Here is a 20,730-nt window from a genome sequence, read left to right as displayed (position 1 = left end):
TTCATAGTATGGAACAGTCTCAGACTGCTGACTCAGGCTGAACAGTGGATAGTGGGGTAGAGGGTGAAGATGGAGAAAATTAACAAGGACTGAGTGTCTTCTAAGGGCCAGGCATTGTCTAGATACTCTACCTGATACCACATCTGCTCTTCCAAAAAGCCTGCACGGTGGATATCATCTCCATTTTACAGATGAGGAATCTGAAGCTCCCAGAGAAGTTTAGTGATTTGCCTAGGGTCACACAGAACTCAAGTGATTTGCCCAGGACTGGTGAGTAGTAGCAGTCCTAGGTTTGGAACCCTTGTCTCTTGACTCTGAAGCCTTTCTGTGTTCCCTCTGCATACACTTCTTTAACACCATGGAGTGTGGGCCACTCAAACCTCAAGGTCATTTTTGTATAAACGCCAGTCAGATTTCCTCAACAGTATCTGTGTGCTGGTGTTTTCTTGTTACCCTTTCCTTCTGGTTGCAAAACAATACTTAACACTGAAGAAAAGTGAGAAGTACAGAAAAAAATACAAATGAAAATAATGACTGTATCCACCAGTTTGTAATCCAAAGTTAATCACTAATAATATCTAACACAACTCCTTACAATCTTGTTTCTGGATATGTGTGAAATTGAACCACCTGAGATGACCAATATTCAATCTTTTTTGGTCTTCAAAAAAGGGAAGAGTCATACAATTCAACAACACTTTTCTTTGCATAAAGCAGAAATCACACTGTACCTGTAAAATTTGTATTCTGCCTTTTCACTTAGCATTATGTTATGTCCTGACATTTTTTGAAACTCTTGATAAGTAGCATTTTAATATAGCCTAATTTTCAAATAATTTGAATTTAAAAGAATTTAGTTAACTATTCTGTTGTTGGGCATTTGCATGCTTTTCATTAAAAATAGTTCTGTGATAAACATCTGTATATATAAATATGTTTTTATATTTCTGATAATTCTTAGAATTAATTCCTAGAGGTAGAAGGGAAGTCAGAAGGAATGCTTGTGGTTTTTGATCTGTGCTACTTTCCAGAGAGACTGAGCCAATTTTCACTCCCACTATACCCTCATCTGAGGCTTCCCTGGTGGCTCAGTAGTAAAGAATCTGCCTGCAATGCAGGAGACCAACTGCAATGCAGAAGACATGGGTTCGATCCCTGGATCAGGAAGATCCCCTGGAGGAGGAAATAGCAGTCCACTCCAGTATTCCTGCCTGGGAAACTCAATGGGCAGAGGAGCCTGGTGGGCTACAGTCCATGGGGTCACAAGAATCAGACATGACTTAGCAACTAAACCACCACCACCATGTAAGCTCACCTACATAGAATATTAGTACTTTTAAATATTAGTTAATTTGGTTGGTAAGAAAAAAAAATGGTATGGCATTATTGCTTTACTCTTTATTTCTTTGGTTCTTTTAGAGACTGTTGTACAATTTATTTTTTGAACCTAAAAAATACAGGTCTTTACATTTATTCCTATGTACATCATTCCACTCCATTGAGATGTTGAGTCAAAGCTGAGCCAGTAGTGTGTAGTGGCTGCTGAATAAGCCAATGACTGCCTGGCTGCATTAACAGGAGTGCAGTGTGTAGAACAGGGATTGCCGTGTATAAATCGGGTCCCACTCTACTTCTCCCTGGTCAGACAGTAGATCTGTAGCTTTTCAAGCGTCTGGTTCAGGGTGTCTTGTTTAAGAAGGACATTCACAAACTGTAGCATATTAATTGAGGAAAATGGTGGTGGGTAATGGAAAGAGACTAAAGACATAGGGAATACTGAATGCTGAGTAAGCGGGGAACAGTTGGGCAGAAGAGCTGTATTCCGAAAGGACAAACCTCTCTGTAGCATCTTTGTCACTCTCCTATAAGTCTAAAGCTATTCTACCATGAAAAAGTTATTTTTAAAATAATGATGAAAAAAAAGGGATTTCCCTGGTGGCTCAATGGTTAAGACTCTGTGCTTCCACTGCAGGGGGCACAGGTTCGATCCCTGATCTGGTAACTAAGATCCCACGTGCCGCACAGTACGATCTAAATAAATTAAATAAAGATACTTAAAAAAATGAGAAAAAAATAAAATAATGATAGGCTTTAGGTATAAGACAGATTCACTTTATTTGCAGTGACTCCAGAAGCAGAAAAGTGACCAACAGGTACAATTTAAAAGTAATGGATTTTAGATTCATTTGAGAAAAAAAATCTAATACTTTGCACTGCTGTATACCCAGTGAAGACACCATCCCTGGAGGTATTCAAGCAAAGACTTGAATTCAGGATGGCAATCAGAGGCCTTGTGTGTGGGGTAGAAGTTTGAACGAGCATCAGATAATGCCCAAAGTCTTTTCCCAAGCCAAGATATCATGCGTCTATGAATTTGTGTCCTTGGGGTATGAACAGAATAGCAGTCAGAGTTGAAGGGGTTCCAGCCACCTGGAGCAGGTGAAATGGCAGATTTAGCTGGTGGTAGGTGCTGACACAGGCCTCTCTCTGCAGTACGAGTACCTACTGAAGCTGAAGATGATGTACACCGTGGGCTACAGCTCCTCCCTGGTGATGCTCCTGGTTGCCCTAAGTATCCTCTGTGCCTTTCGGTAAGAACAGGTACCAGCTCTCCATCTCCCTAGCCTTCCCCAGGCACAGCACTTTGGGTCTCTTTTATTTGCTCAGACCAGAGAAGGGAGGTCTGGTGGGCCACTTTGTCTTCTCTAGATCTAAAGCTTACCTGTGGCAAAACACTGAAGTTTCTGTGACCTCCTTCATCCCTTCATTCATTTGACATTTACTGAACATCACTAAGAACTTACTGTGCTGGTTGCTTTAAATGTATTATTTCTGATGTTCACACAATGTAAGAGATAGGTATCACCCTCATTTTACAGATATACTAGCCAGACTCATGTTTGCAAGAAACAGAAGTCCATCTTAAAACATCTTAAGAAAAGCAAAGGTGACCTGAAGCATTTAACTGACAATTTCAGGGGCATCTGGCTTCAGGTATGTCTAGGTGCTCAAAGGTATGAGCAGAACTAGGTCTGTCTCCTACCATTGCTTTGCCCTGCATTGGCTTCAGGCAGGCTTTATGCAGGGACAGTAGAGACAACCACCAGCAGCTGCAGAGGCACATTCTACTAGCTCAGCAACACCAGGGCAGGGAGACCCCTTTCTCCATTAGTTGCAATGAAAGTCCTGGGAGAGCAGGCTTGGGTCACGTGCCCAGCCCTGGGCCAATCACCACAGCCAGGTGAGGAGTGCTCTGATTAGTCAGGTCTCTCATGAGGGTGGGAGTGGAGTTGTCTGTACCCAGAGCTGGAATAGGTACCCCATATGAGAGCCTGGTTCCTGTAGAGAAGGAGGGGAACAGGTGACAGCCTTCTGCCCCTACCACAAGGGGACACCTAGGCTCTGGTTGGTGAAAGCCTTGCTCAATTAGGTTGTGTAGTTGAAAAGAGACGGAGCCTGGATCTGATTTCTCCCCACAGCCTGTGTACTTTCTGTGCCACATGCCCCCTTCCCAACCCTCCCTTCTAACAATTCTGGGAGCTGCAGGAGGTGGTCGAGGCAGAATCAAATCTCACTCTTATAATCTCAGCTTTTTTTTTTTTTTTTTTTTTCAATTGCAGCATGAAACAGAGTAGGCTGGCCACTGGGGGTCTGGCCTCTCATTCGGGTTCTGCCAACAGGGAGATTCATAGAGATGCCACGTCCAGTACCTGGGTTTCCCTGGTGCATGGGGTAGGGGGTGGGGGTGCTGAGCTGAACCCTCCGGCTCTGCCACCTATGGCCCTGCATTCTCTTTCTCCAGGAGGCTCCACTGCACCCGCAACTACATCCACATGCACCTCTTTGTGTCCTTCATCCTGCGTGCCCTGTCGAACTTCATCAAGGATGCTGTGCTCTTCTCCTCTGACGATGCCACCCACTGCGATGCCCACAGGGTAACATGCCCATATGGCCCATGGTGTGGCCAGGCCTGCCTGCTTCCCCCCAGCCCCATTCATTGAGGCTGGATTTAATGCCTAGAATCAAAGGGGCCAGCACTGGGGCTGGAATAGGAGGTTCAAGGAGTCCCATGTCCCCACACATGCAGCCAGGGACTCCTATGAAGGCAGTTTGCTGAGAAGCCAATGGGGCTACTGTTCAACTTCCAGTGTCCCGGAGTGGATCAGCCTCTCTGGGTATTAGACACATAGCAAGGCTCCTCCTTCCTCTACTCCTGCCAAGTCCCAAATGTAGACAGATGACAGAAGTCTAGAGATGGTTGGGATTGTAGAAAGAAAAAGATGAGTGCGCCCTGGACAGGTCTGCATCTGCGTGCCCAGATGTGCAGCAGAACATAATCTCACCCTCTTCCTCCTTCTGAACATGCAGAGGAGTCTTCATTCATTGCAATATCACTCTGTGTATCATTTGAGAATCTCTTCTGCTGTACGTAACATAAAACTATACATCAGTGGCTTAAACAGCTGGGTGTTGTGCCCCACAGAAGCAGTCCACAGATGGGCAACCCAGAGGTGGCACAGTGGCTCCTTGCCACAATGAACACAGTCCTTTTCCCTGTCTGCTCTGCCAGTTTTGATCCCATGCTTTATACTGTGTGTTAGCAATATGACTGCTGCAACCCCACACGTCACATCTATGTTTCAGGCAAAAAGGAGGGAAGTCAAGGTTAAACATTTTTCTGTTTGGGAGGCTTTGGCTTTTCATTTGGAAAATAATGTGCTTCCCAAGACTGTGTTCACATCTCACTGGCTAGAACTGTGTCATGTGACTACGTCTAACTACAGAGGAAGCTGGAAGTTCAGTTTTTTACTATCATAGTCTCCATAGTGGAGGCAAGCAAGGGTAAAGGGGACTGGAAATTGAGATTGGTTTAATCAGCCCACCTGTCGCTTCCCACCATTCACATCTGTAATTGCTTATAGTTCTGTTACGTTTATATACTGCTTGTAGTTTTTCACATGCATATGTATGTGTGTGTCTTTTCTGACTCAAACTGAGAGGTCCCTCAAGCTGGGCCCCTGTGTGTCAGGGAGATTTCCAGGATGAAAGAAGAGTACCAGCTTGGAGTTAGAAGATTCTGACCCCACCTCATCACTGACCAGTGAAGTCCAGCAGTGCCCAGCAGGGAACCTTTACAGGTTCTTCTAAACTGTAGACTCACCAGCCAGCCATGGGCCATGCCTGGAATCAGAGTCTCTAGGAGACCACAGGCAGGAAGCACACCTGGCCAGCAGGGCAGCCCTGGGCCCTCCTCTGCGGCCGTGACCCTCCTGCACTTTGTCAGCAGCCTCTGGCCATCCCAGGAGCTGTCATCCCTGAGCTGTCCTCAGGGAAAGAGTAGGAAGAGAGGATGAAAGGAAGGGAGACCCTCATAGGGTGCAATGGAAGCCGTGAGGGCATGGAAGCCTTGTGCCCCACAGTCCTGCAGGCATGGCTTCCTGGGACCCCGACAGGGGACATGGCTGTCAGCTAAGTCACGGCGGCAGGCAAGGTCACCCTATGGCACCCCCTTGAATGTTTCAAGGTCTGGATTCCAGATGCAGTGCAGGCAGGAGTCCTGTGTTCTCTCATCAGTACTTGTCCCTTCTCCATCTATTTCTAGGAAACTTAACCAGGAAAGAAATTTATTAACCTTTTGCTCAGAAATCCATTTCCCTCTTTAGGCCTCAGGTTCCTCCTCTGAAAAATGCCCTCATTTGCTGTTGGGAATTGGGCAATATCTGACACAGTTTGATAACTGGTGGCCAGTTCCAGAATTTGAATGTCACACACCCATTGGCTATGCTGACAGAGCCTGCTGGCCTCTGGACTTGCATTCTAGAGACATCTATGAACCTGATCTTCTGATAGTGGAAGGCCAGAGGGGATGGCTGTGAGCCTGAGAGATGCTCTCTGTGGCCTGGCTGCCTGGCCCTCCTTCCTCTGGAGGGAAGCCCAGGATGGCTGGCCTGTGACTCAGCTGCCTGTCTTTGTAGGTGGGCTGTAAGCTGGTCATGGTCTTCTTCCAGTACTGCATCATGGCCAACTACTCCTGGCTGCTGGTGGAAGGCCTCTATCTTCACACGCTCCTTGTCATCTCCTTCTTCTCAGAACGGAAGTGGCTCCAGGGATTTGTGGCCCTCGGATGGGGTATGTTCTCCAGGGTATGGTGACTGTGTGACAGGTGGGAAAGGGCACTGAGGCAATAAGGGCTTGGGTTCCAGTTTCAGCTCCACACTTAGTTAAGTTAGTGAACTTGTGTGCTCTTAGACAAGCTTCTTGATGGTTAACTCTCTGGCCTCAGTTTGCCTGTCAAATAGGAAATAATAGCTAAAACCTAGGTCTGATTTCTGGCATCCAAAGCCTTTTACGATTTGATACCCCCAACACCTGTTGCCTTATCTTCCCTAGACTTTCCATTCGTATGTCCTCATTCTCACCTCCTTTCTGTATCAGGTAGGGTGCTTTAACTGTAGCTATCAGAAAACCTGACTTAGATAGGCTTTAAACTTAAGAGGAATTAATTGGTTCATATAACTGACAAGTCCAGGGATCACCATTCAGGTGAGGCTGAATCCAGCAGCGCAACATCATTTCTTTTTGTTTTTCTACTTCACCTCCTGTAACATCAGTGTTATCATTAGGCTGGTGTTCCCAGTGTAACTGTCCGCAGCTTCTGGGCTTCCTCCTGGCTTCATTGGTACATCTAATGAAAGAAAGAGGCTGTGTCCCAGCATTCCAGCAAATACTCAGATTCACTCTGATTGTGTCATACACATCCTTGAACCAGTCACAGGGGCCTGAGGGAGTGGAATCCTCTGATTGGCTTCAGCTACTCAAACCACAGAGCTTCTCAAAGGAAATTCAGGATTCAGTCCAGGCAGGAGAGGAAATGGTAGCAAGGCAGCCAACTGCAGGTCCCGTTTCTTCTCTTCCCCCTTTCCTTTCTGGCCAGTGAAGGTGATAACAATTTCGATTTCTTGAGCACCTACTGTATGCCAGGCATTGAGCTGAGCACTTTAATCATCACAACAACCTCCAGAGGCCTCTTAGGAACCTTGGCTCAGAGACATGACATAATATGCTCAGCTCACACTGTGGACAAGAACAGAGTCAAGATTCAAACCAAGGCCTATCTCTTTGCAAAGCCCCGTAACTCTTACTCTGCCACAAACAAACATCTATCCATCCTTCCAGGCATACACACGTCCATCAATCTGTCCACCTGCCACCCATCCATCCATCCTTCAACTGTTCATTTGATAAACATATGTAAACTACCCACTGGGTTCTAGACGGAGTCAGATTTCTGTGAGTGACTCACAGGCTTACAGAGGTAGTCATGTATACCAGCCATTAGCTTCATTTACTCTCCTCTTGGTGCCTTTAATTAAGAAGTGCCCCTTCCAGGAATGCCCTCCACTGTCTTTTCTGCTTGTCTAAATCATGTGCAAGGGTTCTGCCTCCATCAGACCGTCAGGGAAGTTGCCTGAACTGCCAGAGTTTGCCAAGTTCTCCTGCTTCTGAACTCTTGACAGTCTGATTAACACATGACCCTTGGCCAGCGGAAGCTGTAGGGCCCTGCTGATCTGGATTTCCACACTGGCCAGTAGCCCCAGAGGGTCTGGGACAAGGGACTTGCCTTATACAGCCAACTCTGCCCCAAACATCCCCAATATGGAGCCAGCTCCCTGAGCCTTGACTCCCAGATCTGGCAGGATTTTCCTGAATGAACATGGACGGTTTCATCATCTATAATATCAGGATTGTAATTTATTCAGCTTTCTTTGAGCACTTCTTTGTGCTCAGAAGGGCTTACAGAGATTCCAAAAATAAAAACAGTTCCATCACTCAAGGGGTTTGTAGTCTAGCAAGGAGACAAAATTACACTGTGATAATATCTCCATCACAGATTCCTAGGAAGTTTAATGAGATGAGAACCTTCTTTTCTTTCTCAAATATTTATTGAGCATCTACTATATACCAGGCCCTGGGGTTAGAGCCACACATAAAACAGCACCAGTTCCTTCTCTCCCAGCCTTTTTGCCTGCACAACCCCAAGGGGACATGAAGGGACTCAGGAAGGTCTAAAGCTTTCCAACTGTGAAAGGCTTTTCTCTTGCAAAAGCAGCAGCCGCTGCCTCAGTTTGTACGTATTCCCTGCCCCAGGCCCTGAGATAAGTTGCTTAAATGAGTATGTGGTCAACCATAAAACTTTGCAAAAAAAATTTTTTTTTCAAATTAGAAAAAAAAAATTGCCATAGTCTCATCTATTGAACATTTTCTGGGGTTTCTTTTCAGACTTTTTTATACTCCTAGTTTTTCCCACTTGGTTACAATCATCCTGTATGTAGAATTTTGAATCTTGCCTCTTTCCTTGAACACAGAAGCATGCTCTATATTCTTTCAAATCTTCAATAAGCATTTTTAATACTCTGTGGATGTATATAACCAAATACCTATTTTTTTGACGTTAAGATTGTTTCTCATTTTTTATTGTGACAAATAACACAGTGAGGAGTGCTTTTGTGGGCAAAGCTTATTCCATATGTGATAGAAAATCCTGGAATTGGGGCCCCTGAGTCAGAAGGCATAGGCATCTAAAATTTTTAATACTTATCCAGAACTTTTACTTTTTCAAGGTGGCTGGAGTGTCAGTCTGTGCCCAGAAAAGTGTGACACCTCAGGCTTTCGTAGATGAATCAAGCTCCCTCCCACTCACAGAGGGAACTCAAACCAGTGCTCCTCCAGCTGGAGCTGCATTGGAATCATGCAGAGGGCATGTCCTCCCACCCGGCCCTGGGCCCCTCCCCTGGCCAGAGTCTTGGTCTGGTGGGCAGGGGTGGAGCCTGAGATTCTGCATTTCTCACTGGGCCCCAGGTGATGCTGACACCACTGTCCCAAGGGCCACACTTAAAACCATAATTTAAGCAGTTATTTTCCACTGACTCATTATTAAAGATGTAAAACAAATAATAATAAACAAGTGGCCCTCAGAGTCCCTATTTGCCAAAAGTACCCAGCTCTTGAGAGTCCCTTGGACTGCAAGGAGATCCAACCAGTCCATTCTAAAGGAGATCAGTCCTGGGTGTTCTTTGGAAGGAATGAAACTCCAGTGCTTTGGCCACCCACGCGAAGAGTTGACTCATTGGAAAAGACTCTGATGCTGGGAGGGATTGGGGGCAGGAGGAAAAGGGGATGACAGAGGATGAGATGGCTGGATGGCATCACTGATTCGATGGACTTGAGTTTGAGTGAACTCTGGGAGTTGGTGATAGACAGAGAGGCCTGGCGTGCTGCGATTCATGGGGTCACAAAGAGTCAGACACGACTGAGCGACTGAACTGAACTGAACTGACCCAGAATTTAGGTAAAGAACTTTTTTATCAATGTCATACATGCACTTGGTTTAGAGAATTAAATAGAAGTACAAGTCTAGGACTTCCCTGGTGGCACAGGGATAAGAATCTGCCTGCCAATGTAGGGGACATGGGTTTGATCCCTGGTCTGGGAAGATTCCATACGCCACGGAGCAGTTAAGCCTGTGTGCCACAACCTCTGAGTCCAAGGTCTGGAGCCCCCAAACCACAACTACAGAGCCTGTGTGCTGCAACTACTGAAGGACGTGCGCCTGGAACAAGAGAAGGCACTGCCGTGAGAAGCCCTGCACCACTACGAAGAGTAGCCCCAGCTCTCTGCAACTCGAGACAGTCTGCACAAAGCAACAAAGACCCAGCACAGCCAAAAATTTAAAAAATAAATTAAAAATTTTAAAAAGAGGATAAACTTCCTTAAAAAATAAAATGTCAGCCTAAAATGAAAAAAAAAAAAAAAAAAGTGCCATGAAAAGGCTCTCACTTCTGCCTTCCAATTTTTCAGTTCTTCCTCCTAATATTTACTCTCATATTTCTAAATGATATTCTACTATTTCTTGATTTGTCCATCTGAGATATTATTGGTTGACTCCTTGTGATGGAAGGGAAGGATATAAAATTCTTCATCTACCACCTCCATCTTCCCATTAGAGTTGTTCACATTTTGGGGCTAAATCATATTCAATGTATACATCATTATGTCTATATAAATATTCTTCATAACTCAGATGATAGAGCAACTGCCTGTAATGTTGGAGACCCGGGTTCAGTCCCTGGGTCGGGAAAACCCCCTGGAGAAGGAAATGGCAACCCACTCCAGTATTCTTGCCTGGGAAATCCCATGGACAGAGGAGCCTGGTGGGCTACACTCCATGGGGTCGCAAAGAGTGAAACATGACTGAGTGACTAACACACACACAAATCATATTCAATGTATACATCATTCAGTTCAGTTCAGTTGCTCAGTCATGTCTGACTCTCTGCGACCCCATGAACTGCAGCACACCAGGTCTCCCTGTCCATCACCAACTCCTGGAGTTTACTCAAACTCATGTCCATCGAGTCAGTGATGCCATCCTACCATCTCATGCTCTGTCGTTCCCTTCTCCTCCTGCTTCAGTCTTTCCCAGCATCAGGGTCTTTTCAAATGAGTCAGTTCTTTGCATCAGGTGGCCAAAGTATTAGAATTTCAGCTTCAGCATCAGTCCTTCCAATGACTACTCAGGACTGATTTCCTTTAGTATGGACTGGTATACATCATTATGTCTATATAAATATTGTTCACTACCAAGCCAAGTGGTGTAAAATCATTTTACTTCCAATATTTGATTTTTTATGTTTTATGGAGTCATTTTTTAAATTTAATTTTTATTTTATATTGGAGTATAGTTGATTTACAGTGTCGCATTAGTTTCAGGTGTACAGCAAAGTGGATCAGCTGTACATACACATGTATCTACTTTTTTTCAGATTCTTTTCCCATATAGGTTATTACACAGTATTGAATAGAGTTCCCTGTGCTATACAGCAGGCCCTTGTTGATTGCTTTATATAATGTCATTGTTCAGTCGCTCAGTCATGTCTGAGTCTGCAACCCCATGGACTGTAGCATGCCAGGCTTCCCTGTCCTTCACCATCTCCAAGAGCTTGCTCAAACTCATATCCATCGAGTTGGTGATGCCATCCAAGCATCTGGTCCTCTGTCACCCCCTTCTCCTCCTGTCTTCTATCTTTTCCAGCATTAGGGTCTTTTCAAATGAGTCAGCTCTTCTCATTATGTGGCCAAACGATTGGAGTTTCAGCTTCAGCATCAGTCCTTCCAATGAATATTCAGGACTGATTTCCTTTAGGATGAACTGGTTGGATCTCCTTGCAGTCTAAGGAACTCTCAAGAGTCTTCTCCAACACCACAGTTTGAAAGCATCAATTGTGTGTTGCTCAGCCTTCTTTATGGTCCAATTCTCACATCCATACATGACTACTGGAAAGACAGACAGTCAGCAAAGTAATGTCTCTGCATTGTAATATGCTGTCTAGGTTGGTCATAGCTTTTCTTCCAAGGAGTAAGCGTCTTTTAATTTCATAGCTGCAGACACCATCTGCAGTGATTTTGGAGCCCAAGAAAATAAAGTCTGTCACTGTTTTCATTGTTTCCCCATCTATTTGCCATGAAGTGATGGGACCGGATGCCACGATCTTAGTTTTTTAAATGTTGAGTTTTAAGCCAGCTTTTTCACTCTCTTCTTTCACCTTCATTAACAGGCTCTTTAATTCCTCTTTGTTTTCTGCCATAAGGGTGGTATCATCTGCATATCAGGTTATTGATATTTCTTCCTGCAATCTTGATTCCAGCTTGTGCTTCATCCAACCCAGCATTTGCATGATATAATCTGCAAATAAGTTACACAAGTAGGGTGACAATATATAGTGGTATGTATATGTTAATCCCAAAATTATGGAGTCGTTTTTAATTGACTTATTTTATGTTGCTGTCATTAATTCTCCCAAATTCTCAACCGAACTGGAAAAGCATCCAGTGCCAGGTTTCCTATCATCAAAGGCAACAACATGTCATCTATCAGTCCTATTTGTTAGGTTTATTCCTGCTCTATTAGTGTCCTAGGGCTGCTGTAACAAGTTGCCACTGGCTTAAAACAACAGAAATTTATTCTTCCCCACTGTGGGGACGAGAAGTTCAAAGTCAGGCTTTGCCAGGGCCAATCCCTTCTAAGGTCTCTGAGGGGCAACATGCTCCATGCCTTTGCCCCAGTTTCTGGCAGTCCTTGGTCTTCTTTGCCTGGTAGGAGCGTCACTCCAATTTCTGCCTCCATCTCGACATGGTCTTCTTCCCTTGTGTCTCCTCTCTTTGTGTGGGTCTCAGTGCCTTCTTAAAAAAAATAACAGTCATACTGGATTAAGGCCCCTATAAATATGACCTCATCTTCACTAATGACACCTTAAAAGACCTTGTTTCCAGGAAAGGGAAAGGTCATACCTAAGGTTCCAAGGATATGAACCTTTGGGGTGGAGGGGGATATGCCATTTAACATAATCTACTATCCTGTGTTCTTTCTAAAGGAGCTTTCTGCCCTCTTGCTCTGCCCTCTGGTCATTCTGTAGACTCACTCACTCCCTTAACCTTCACACTGAGTTTTTCTTCATTTCCTCCACAAATCCTATACCTCGACTTCTTGTTTCCCTATCTTTGGTTTACTCTTTGGTTGTGTTGGAGTTCATCCTCTAGTATCTGTCTAACAGAGAATGCATGGAAGCTACATTCTTTTGCACTCCATATCTAAACATATCTTTTTTATTTTAAGTATATTTATTTATTTGGCTGTATCAGGTCTTAGTTGTGGCATGTGGGATCCAGTGCCCTGACCAGGGATCAAAGCCTGGCCCCCTGCATGGGGAGTGAGAGTCTTAGCCCCTGGACCACCAGGGAAGTCCCTAAAAGTATCTTTGTTCAGCTTTCACACCTAACTTATAGTTTTCCTGGGCATAGAAATTAGGTTGAAAATTGTTTCCCCAGAATTTTGAAGGTCTTCTATTTTGGCATCTGGTGTTACGGGACTTGCCATGTCATTCTGTTTCGCAAGCTTTTACTCACCTCTCTGTATAAGCTGCAGAATCTTCTCTCTGTCCCCTGTGATTTTTTTTCTTTTTTTCTTACTATTTGATTGTGCCATGCAGCATGTGGGATCTTAGTTCCTCAACCAGGAATGGAAACTGTACCCCTTGCAGTGTAAGTGCAGAGTCTTTTTTTAAAACCCTTGCCTGAGATTTTGGCTGTGCTGGATCTTTGCTGCACACAGGCTTTCTCTAGTTGTTGAGAAATGGGGCTACTCTCTAGTTGCCCTCCGCAGGCTTCTCATTGTGGTGGCGTCTCTTGTTGTGGAGCACAGGTTCTAGGCACACGAGCTTCAGTAGTTTCATTAGTTCTAGGCTCGAGGGACCTCGAGTGTGCAGGCTTCAGTAGCTGTGTCTCTCAGGGTCTAGAGCGCAGGCTCAGTCTGCAGCTCTCAGGCTTAGTTGCTCCTCTGCAGGTGGAATCTTTCTGGACCAGGGATCAAACCCAGGTCCCCTGCATTGGCAGGTGGATTCTTATCCACTGCACCACCAGGAAAGTCCGGAAGCATGGAGTCTTAATCACTGGACTGTCAGGGAAGTCCCTTTCCCTTGCATTTTGAAATGTCATAGGAATGTGCCCCCATGCAAGTCTGTTTTCATCCTTTTTGCTGGTGAGTGGCGGTCCTTTGATCTGGAGACTCGCATCTGTCATTTCTTGGACAGTCTTACACTGTCCTTTGATCTTTTTTTCCCCTCTGGTTTTTATCCTCTCTTTCTGAAACTTAATCAGATGGTTCACATCCTGGAATTGACTTCTAATTTTCTCCTTTCTTTCCTCCTATTAATACTTTTCATTCCACACTGTGTTCTGGGCAATTCCTGGTCTTTATCTTCCAGACAATCTATGGAATTTTTTAAAGTCTTGATCATCATATATTTAGTTTCCAAGCCCTCTTCCTTGTTCTCTGAATGCTCCCTGTTTTCAACATCCTGTTTGTGTCTTGTAGAGGTAATCTTCCCTCTAATCTCTCTGATGGTATTCCTTAGAATTGTTTTGTTCAAGTTCCTCCTACAGCCTGTATGGTCTATTTCCTCTGAGTTCCTTTTCTCTGCTTGTTTTGGTCTTTGTCTTTTATGTAACCAGCCTTCCTCAGATGTTGGTGACCTTGACCATTCATAATTAAGAGTGAGTCACTTCAGTGTTGACTGAAGGGTGTGTGTGTGTGTGTGGGGAGGGGGGTTGGTGCTTGAGGGTTGGGTCACATCTCTCATGGGAGACTGGGCTGGAAATGGCCACTGTGTTGGGGTCCTCAGCATGGCTATCTACAGGCCCTTTTTCTAAGGCTGTTTGCTTCCTCCGGGAGGAATCCTTTCATCTCCCACCTGGGGTGGAGGTTGGAGGGCTGGAGCAGTGTAGAATCCCGGCTGCTGGAGGTCTGAAAACTGAGCAGCCTGGGGATGGGGCTCTTCTCAGTTAGGGGATAGATAGGCATGTCCGTTAGAAATAGAATCTGAGTTATATTTTATATAGCTTAAAATTTTCTAGTAACCACAGTAAAAAAAATCTAGTTTCACTAATTAGTGAAATTCAATAGTATATGTTATGTAACCCAATATAACCAAAATATCAACGTTTTAATGTATAATTTTTAAAATTGTTAATAACGTATTTTACATTCTTTTATTCATGCCAGATCTTCCAAATCTGCTATCTGTGCTTTTAGCACATCTCATCTGAGAGCAGCCACGTAGCAAGGGCTCAGAAGCCACACCTGGTGAGAGACAGCAGTACTGGGCAGCACAGGCGTAGACCAGCTCCGCTGAGAACCCCTCCCACTCTCTGCTGGGCCAGAGCCCCAATCCTCTTTGGCTCAGTTGCCCCCGAGAATTCATTTCTGTCAGAGATGAACAGCTGACTATTTGGCTGTGGGAGGGTGGTTCTGACCACCTGGAGTGGTTACCTGCCTCCTGTCCAGACTTCCAAACCATCCTGCTGCCCACCCCCAGGCACAGAACAAGTGCCTTCTCAGAGGCATCCTCATGCAGCACTCATGCTTCAGCTTTCTCTGCTCTGGGACATCAGTCAGTTACTGCTCCTCTGCCAGCTGCCAGCTTCCTAAGTGTATTGACATCTCTCATCTGCTGTACCCTCCTTTTCCATTCTTTGGGCTTATAGGCTTGTAGCATTTTAATTTTTTACTATCATTTTGAAGGGGTGTCAGTGAGAAACAGATAAATGTGTAACTTCAACTTAACATGTTCAACTAAAAGTCAGGAAATGTTCTTGTATTTTGTCTTTAAAATTCTTGTGTATTACAAGTCTCTAGTCTAAAATCTATTTTTGTTTAAATGATGCCGATAGATTACATTATCAGTCAAATGGCTAAAGTTCTTACAAATCAATATTTGAATAGAACTGATTGTTCTCCTGTGGTCTTGTATCCCCTCCCCAAATATCCCAGTTTGATAAAGGGGCTCCACCAGTGGCCTCCACAAGCTCGTGGTCCCCTCCCTTCTCCCCTGCAGCAGTCCTTCAGAGTGTGGCCCAAGCTTCCAGGAGACCCCTGCCCCGAAGTGGCCTTCAGGATCTATCTGATCCTGCGTCAGTTCCCAAGGATTCCTTGGCACCCTTGAAGCATGAAGCTGTGTATTTACACAGGATGGCAAGGGGGTTTCCATGGCAACTGGACCTCAGCATCTGCTCACTATCTGGCCTAGAGTCACCGATTGTCCTGTTTCTCATAAGGGTGTGGAAAACTGAGTCATCTCCCTTCTGCCTACCCACCCCCCCACCTTTATTTTTAACCCTCAGGTTCCCCAGCCATCTTTGTTGCTTCATGGGCTGTCACCAGGCACTTTCTGGAAGATGTTGGGTAAGCTGTCGGATGGAGAGGTAACAGAGTATATTTTATATTGTCCAGTTCTTTCAATAGGATGGACCCTTCTCTGGAGCTGTTATCTAGGAGAGGCCTATGTCTCAGACCTGGAGCCGCAGGCGGGTTCTCTGCCGTGCAGGCTGCTGAGTACCCAGCTCTCCTGGATATGTGTTTGCAGATATGCTGAGCCACCCTTCTGCTGCCCGATCAGCTCTGTGCTTGGGTCAGGTGCCTGACAAGAGCTGTGCTGCTCAGGGAGGAAGCTCTAAGGACCAGCCTAGCTTCTCTCTTCCTGGCAGCTCCCTCCTCCTGTCCTCCCGACATGGGATGTCTGAGTCCTGCAGACTCAGGAGAGCAGGAGAGTAGAAGCAGCCTTCAAATCCCTGATGGGTGCAAAGAGATCTAGTCTCATTCTCTAAAGATTTGGCTCAGGGACAGGGTGAGCCTGGGGGCTACTGTGAGTGGGCTCATGAAAGGAAAGCTTGAAGGAAGCTGGGGAGGTGGTAAGGCAGCATGGCCACGTGGGAGGCCATGTTTCATCCATGTAACGACACAGCCAGGCCATGATGGACGAGGTGTAAAAGTGTCTTGCTGTCCAAATTCAGTCTAAAATAATCCTTTAAAATGAATTAATTCCCTCTAAAAAAAAATCTGGATTTTTAAATTTTCTAGAACAAATGGAAAGTTCTGTCAACATTCCCTAGGTCCCTTGTGGCAAAAATGAGCTGGACAGAGTTGTGGCCACCTTAGACCAAGCGCAGTCTGTCTATTTGCCAAGTCCCCCATGCTCCCAGCCCTGTGCCTGATGTCCCCAGGGCTGAGGTCACATGACACTCACCCAGGCACTTCATTCCTTGACACTTCACCTGCCTGGCTACTGTTGGCCACCACGCTCCCCAGTGATCTTGACCATGCACTTGGCTCTGGGGTCCAGAATCTTCCATCTCAGATCTGTGTGCTTTTGCTCCCTACACACTCACTGGGCTTGCCTGGAGCCTGGATGCTCCCCAGCCCTGGCGGTGCTCTTGGCAGCAGAAGATGGTCAGTCCTAAGGGTGTTAAGCCCACAGTCTACAGGGGGCAGGACCACAACGTACTCCTTTCTGCAAAGGGCACCTCTGAGAACAGGTCTCTTCTAGTCAGCCCAGCTCCCCACTCCTAGTCATACCTGGCTGTCCCTCCCTAGGTGCTGGGACATCAATGCCAACGCGTCTATCTGGTGGGTCATCCGAGGGCCTGTGATCCTCTCCATCCTGGTAAGTAGCTAGCCCCCCTGATCTGGCTCCAATGGGAGAGACCAGAACAGTGACAGGCTTGCAGGGTGGAGGGCCTTGGCAAAGCCAGCATTTCTGCCTCCAGGTGTATGGAGGAATAAACCAGAGTTTCCAGAGGCTGGGCAGCAGCAGGAGGGTCTAGGAGCCCTGCCCCCAGAGACTGCCAGAGGGGAGGAGAGCGAGCCCAGAGCAAAAGCTTGCCTTGGCCTTGTCCGCTGGGAGCAGCTTCAGTGTACCGAGCAGAGCTCCTTACCCAGAGTGGCTAGCTCAGGTGGCTTGAGATTCTGCCTCCACTGGTTCAGATGGTTGGATCTTAATCATTTTTAAAGCATTCTGTGGTTGAACTGGGCAGACTCACTGAGCCAGGATCATGGAGCGGGTAGCACCTGGGGAAAGCCAAGGCTGCTGTGGTCTTGGCCTCTATGGTGATATGACAGGGCGGGAGGGCAGGCTTGAAGGGTTGGCCCCAGGGGCGAGATTCAGGAGTGACTCTTAGACAGAGCAGTTCAGGGTGTCTCCACCTTTGCTCTCCTGTCAACCTGGGAGCCTTTTAAAAAATACCAATAGCAGAGGTTCAGGCTCTCCTTGTCCTGGGGAGGGGCCTGGGCACTAGGCTTCTGCTCTGCAGTACAGAGCCCTGTAGCTGAGCCTGTGGGTGTGGCTAAGGATAAGGAAGATCCATGGCTGGGGCGCCCTGGGGCAGCCCTTTTCCTAAGTAATGTGCACAGTCTCAGAGGGACGCCAAGACTACAGAACCAGGTGATAGAAAGTGCCCTTACTAGGCTCACAGGAGGGTTAGACTGGGCAACAGCCCCCTCTTCCACTAGCTGGCTGGCTTGCCTTGTGTGGCTGGTTGAAGGGGCCATCCCATAACCACTTTCCTTTTTTTTTTTCAAAAATAGTAGAATTGGGGGGGGAAAAAATAGTAAAATTTGGGACTTCCCTTGTGGTCCAGTGGTTAAGACTTGGCGCTCCGAATGCAAGGGTCATGGGTTCAATCCCTGGTCGAGGAACCTAATATCCTGCATGCTGCATGGTGTGGCCAAAAAACAAACAAATGAAAAAGAGTAGAATTTTACACCATCCTCCCTATTATCTCAACTCAAAACAGGAGAGCTAGAAATTGTAGAGAAATCTGAGTAGCAGCCATGATAGGCCACTCAGTAGCTCAGGAGAGCATAATGACTTTTCCCTATTTCTGCTTCTCTTAGAGGGTGTGAAGGTCATTCATTAATTTGTAACCACTCAGGGTAGGAGTTAGGGTTAGAAACGTAGTGTCTGATATGGTCGTAATGCACAGTTATCACCAGTACAGAGGGTGTCTAGTGCTTTAAACACAACTTTATTTTTGCTGCCCTGATACATTGCTACCCAAAGTCACTTTATGTTAATAAATAAATAATTTGATTTAGATTAATTTTGATTAGGCCAACTTTAGCATAGTGTTTTCTAATCTGACTAAATTAAACTTTAAGGGATAGTGAAGGATATTAGGCTTTCATTTCCTATTACAGTCTTAATACACTGAAAACTGTATACTGAAATCTGCTATTATTTATCAAAAGTTGGTTTTTTGTCAGCTTGTCACATGTAAATAATGTCTGAACATTTTTTATTAGCATAATAATATGGCATAAAAATATTGACTGTTCTATCACTAATTATGTTATACAAAGAATGTGCTTGTTTTATGTTAAATCAAAATATATTCTCACTTCTAAAATAATAGTAATAGAATTCATATAAAAATGCAAAAATACAAAATGTATTTTTAAAAAGGGACTAAAATCACCCATATTTGTAGCACCTAGATGGACATTATGATGCTGTGCTTTTCTGTCCTGTAATTTTCTTTGAGTGCATGTACTTTTTCAAAATGCGTATTATAGTTTTGTGTCCTGGTTTGTTTTTTTTCCCTTAGCAGTAGATGTAAACTTTCCAATGTCACTTGAAATTATTTGATCAACTGCTGTGCTATAGCTGCTAAATACTGAGCCAGTTTCCTTACTATAATTCTGGGACTTTGACAGGCCAGCCCAGGAGAGCCCCAGGGCCCAGGCTGATTTCACGAGACTGTGGTCTCTCTAGTGATTGAGGATATTGGTGGGGGAGGGGGCACTCCTGATGCCAAGTATCTCTCTTCCAGCCTGTCACGGGACCCAGAATTCCACTGTTTAAGATTCATTCTTGGGATAGTTAAAATTTTCCCTTTTGCTTTCAAATGCTTCCTATTAAATACAACTCAAAGGCAAAAAATAAAAGAGCCTTTGTTAGTTTATACCAAGTACAGCTTAGAGCAAGATCCACAAAGAGTGAGCTGAGAAGTGTCCTGACCAGGGATGCTGAGCTGGGGTCCTAGACACGCCACTAATCCTGTGTCTTCTGGCAAGTGGCCCTAGGCCGCCAGGCTACTTGTCTGAACAATGAGGGTGCCCACTCAGTCAGTTCCACTGATCCCTGCTTCTGCAAAATGATTCTGGAGCTGGTGGGTGAGGGGAGGAGAGAGGGTGCTATATGGACAACCTCGTAGTGTGGCTGGCACTGGGCACTACTGGAGTGGAGCAAATGATGCCAAAAGCAACAGACTCTGGTCCCTGTCCTTTAGAAAGGCAGGATTGAATTGGCAGTTAATGGACACACACAGATGCTGCCCTTGGCCCCTGCAAGTATTTCAAGTGCCCTTACAAGTAGCATCATCCCTAACTACAATAAATCAGGAAAAGGAGGTGATCAAGAAGGCTTCCTGGAGCTGGTGATTGAGCTGCAGAGCGACTGTAAGTCTCTGAAGCAGTGGTTCTCGAAATGTGGTCCCTAAACTGGCAGCTTCACTGGGGACCTTGTTAAGAATGCAAATTCCCCTGTGGTCCAGTGGTTAGGACTCTGAGCCTTCACTGCCGAGGGCCTGGTCCCTGGTGGGGAAACCAAGATTCTGCAAGCTGCAGATAAAAGAAAGAAAGAAAAAGCAAATTAAACCATAACTGTTGGGGGCGGAGCCCAGCAATCTGCACCTTAAACTTTGAGAACCTCTGCTTGTAAAGCCTTTGCTACTTGGGCGTAGTCCAAGGCCCAGCTTTGGCATTCATTCCCTGGAGCTTGCTAGAAATGCTGGATCTCAGGCCTGCATTTGAATAAGATTCCAAAACATTCCAATTGTGAGTGAGCCACCCTGCGACTGAGCAGACCTCAGAGCTCCTGCAGCCCAGGAGTGGAGGCTGAGCCATGGAAGACAGTGTGCTTCTCCAGGACTGGGTGTGCTGGAGGGTGTGACGTGCCGTCTTGCTGTGGCTACACTGCCTTCCCTGCCTGGGGCTGGAGCCAGGAGAGGTGGCCGGACAGCAGATCATCTTTAGCCTCACCTCTGTCTTGTGTTTTACAGATTAATTTCATCCTTTTTATAAACATTCTAAGAATCCTGATGAGAAAACTTAGAACTCAAGAAACAAGAGGAAATGAAGTGAACCATTATAAGTAAGTGGAAGGCAAAGACAGGCACTCAGTCAGTCAGCAGGCACTTATGGAACACCTACTGTTTACCCAGCTGGTGCTCGACACTATAGAGGTAGAGGAGGAGGAAGAACTGGGACCTCATCCCGGGGAGTTTACAGTGGGGTGGAGGGAAGAAGGAGTGGGTCCTTTCCTCTGCATAGAACTGCCCTGG

At 45.7% G+C, this 20,730-nt stretch overlaps 1 protein-coding gene across 1 annotated transcript in view; it reads left to right on the top strand.

Annotated features, from left to right (window-relative positions):
* SCTR (secretin receptor) overlaps positions 1–20,730 on the top strand; it is a 67,636-nt gene that overhangs the window by 37,891 nt on the left and 9,015 nt on the right. Inside the window, exons 5-10 of the mRNA XM_006057168.3 lie at positions 2,494–2,591; positions 3,803–3,935; positions 5,976–6,129; positions 15,736–15,796; positions 16,985–17,054; positions 20,449–20,540. Coding sequence (XP_006057230.1) covers positions 2,494–2,591; positions 3,803–3,935; positions 5,976–6,129; positions 15,736–15,796; positions 16,985–17,054; positions 20,449–20,540 — 608 coding nt within the window. The remainder of the gene's footprint in view (positions 1–2,493; positions 2,592–3,802; positions 3,936–5,975; positions 6,130–15,735; positions 15,797–16,984; positions 17,055–20,448; positions 20,541–20,730) is intronic.

Source organism: Bubalus bubalis, chromosome 2 (genome assembly GCF_019923935.1).
Source record: "Bubalus bubalis isolate 160015118507 breed Murrah chromosome 2, NDDB_SH_1, whole genome shotgun sequence".
NCBI classification, from domain to species: Eukaryota; Metazoa; Chordata; class Mammalia; order Artiodactyla; family Bovidae; genus Bubalus; species Bubalus bubalis.
This window is presented reverse-complemented; position numbering and strand designations above follow the sequence as displayed.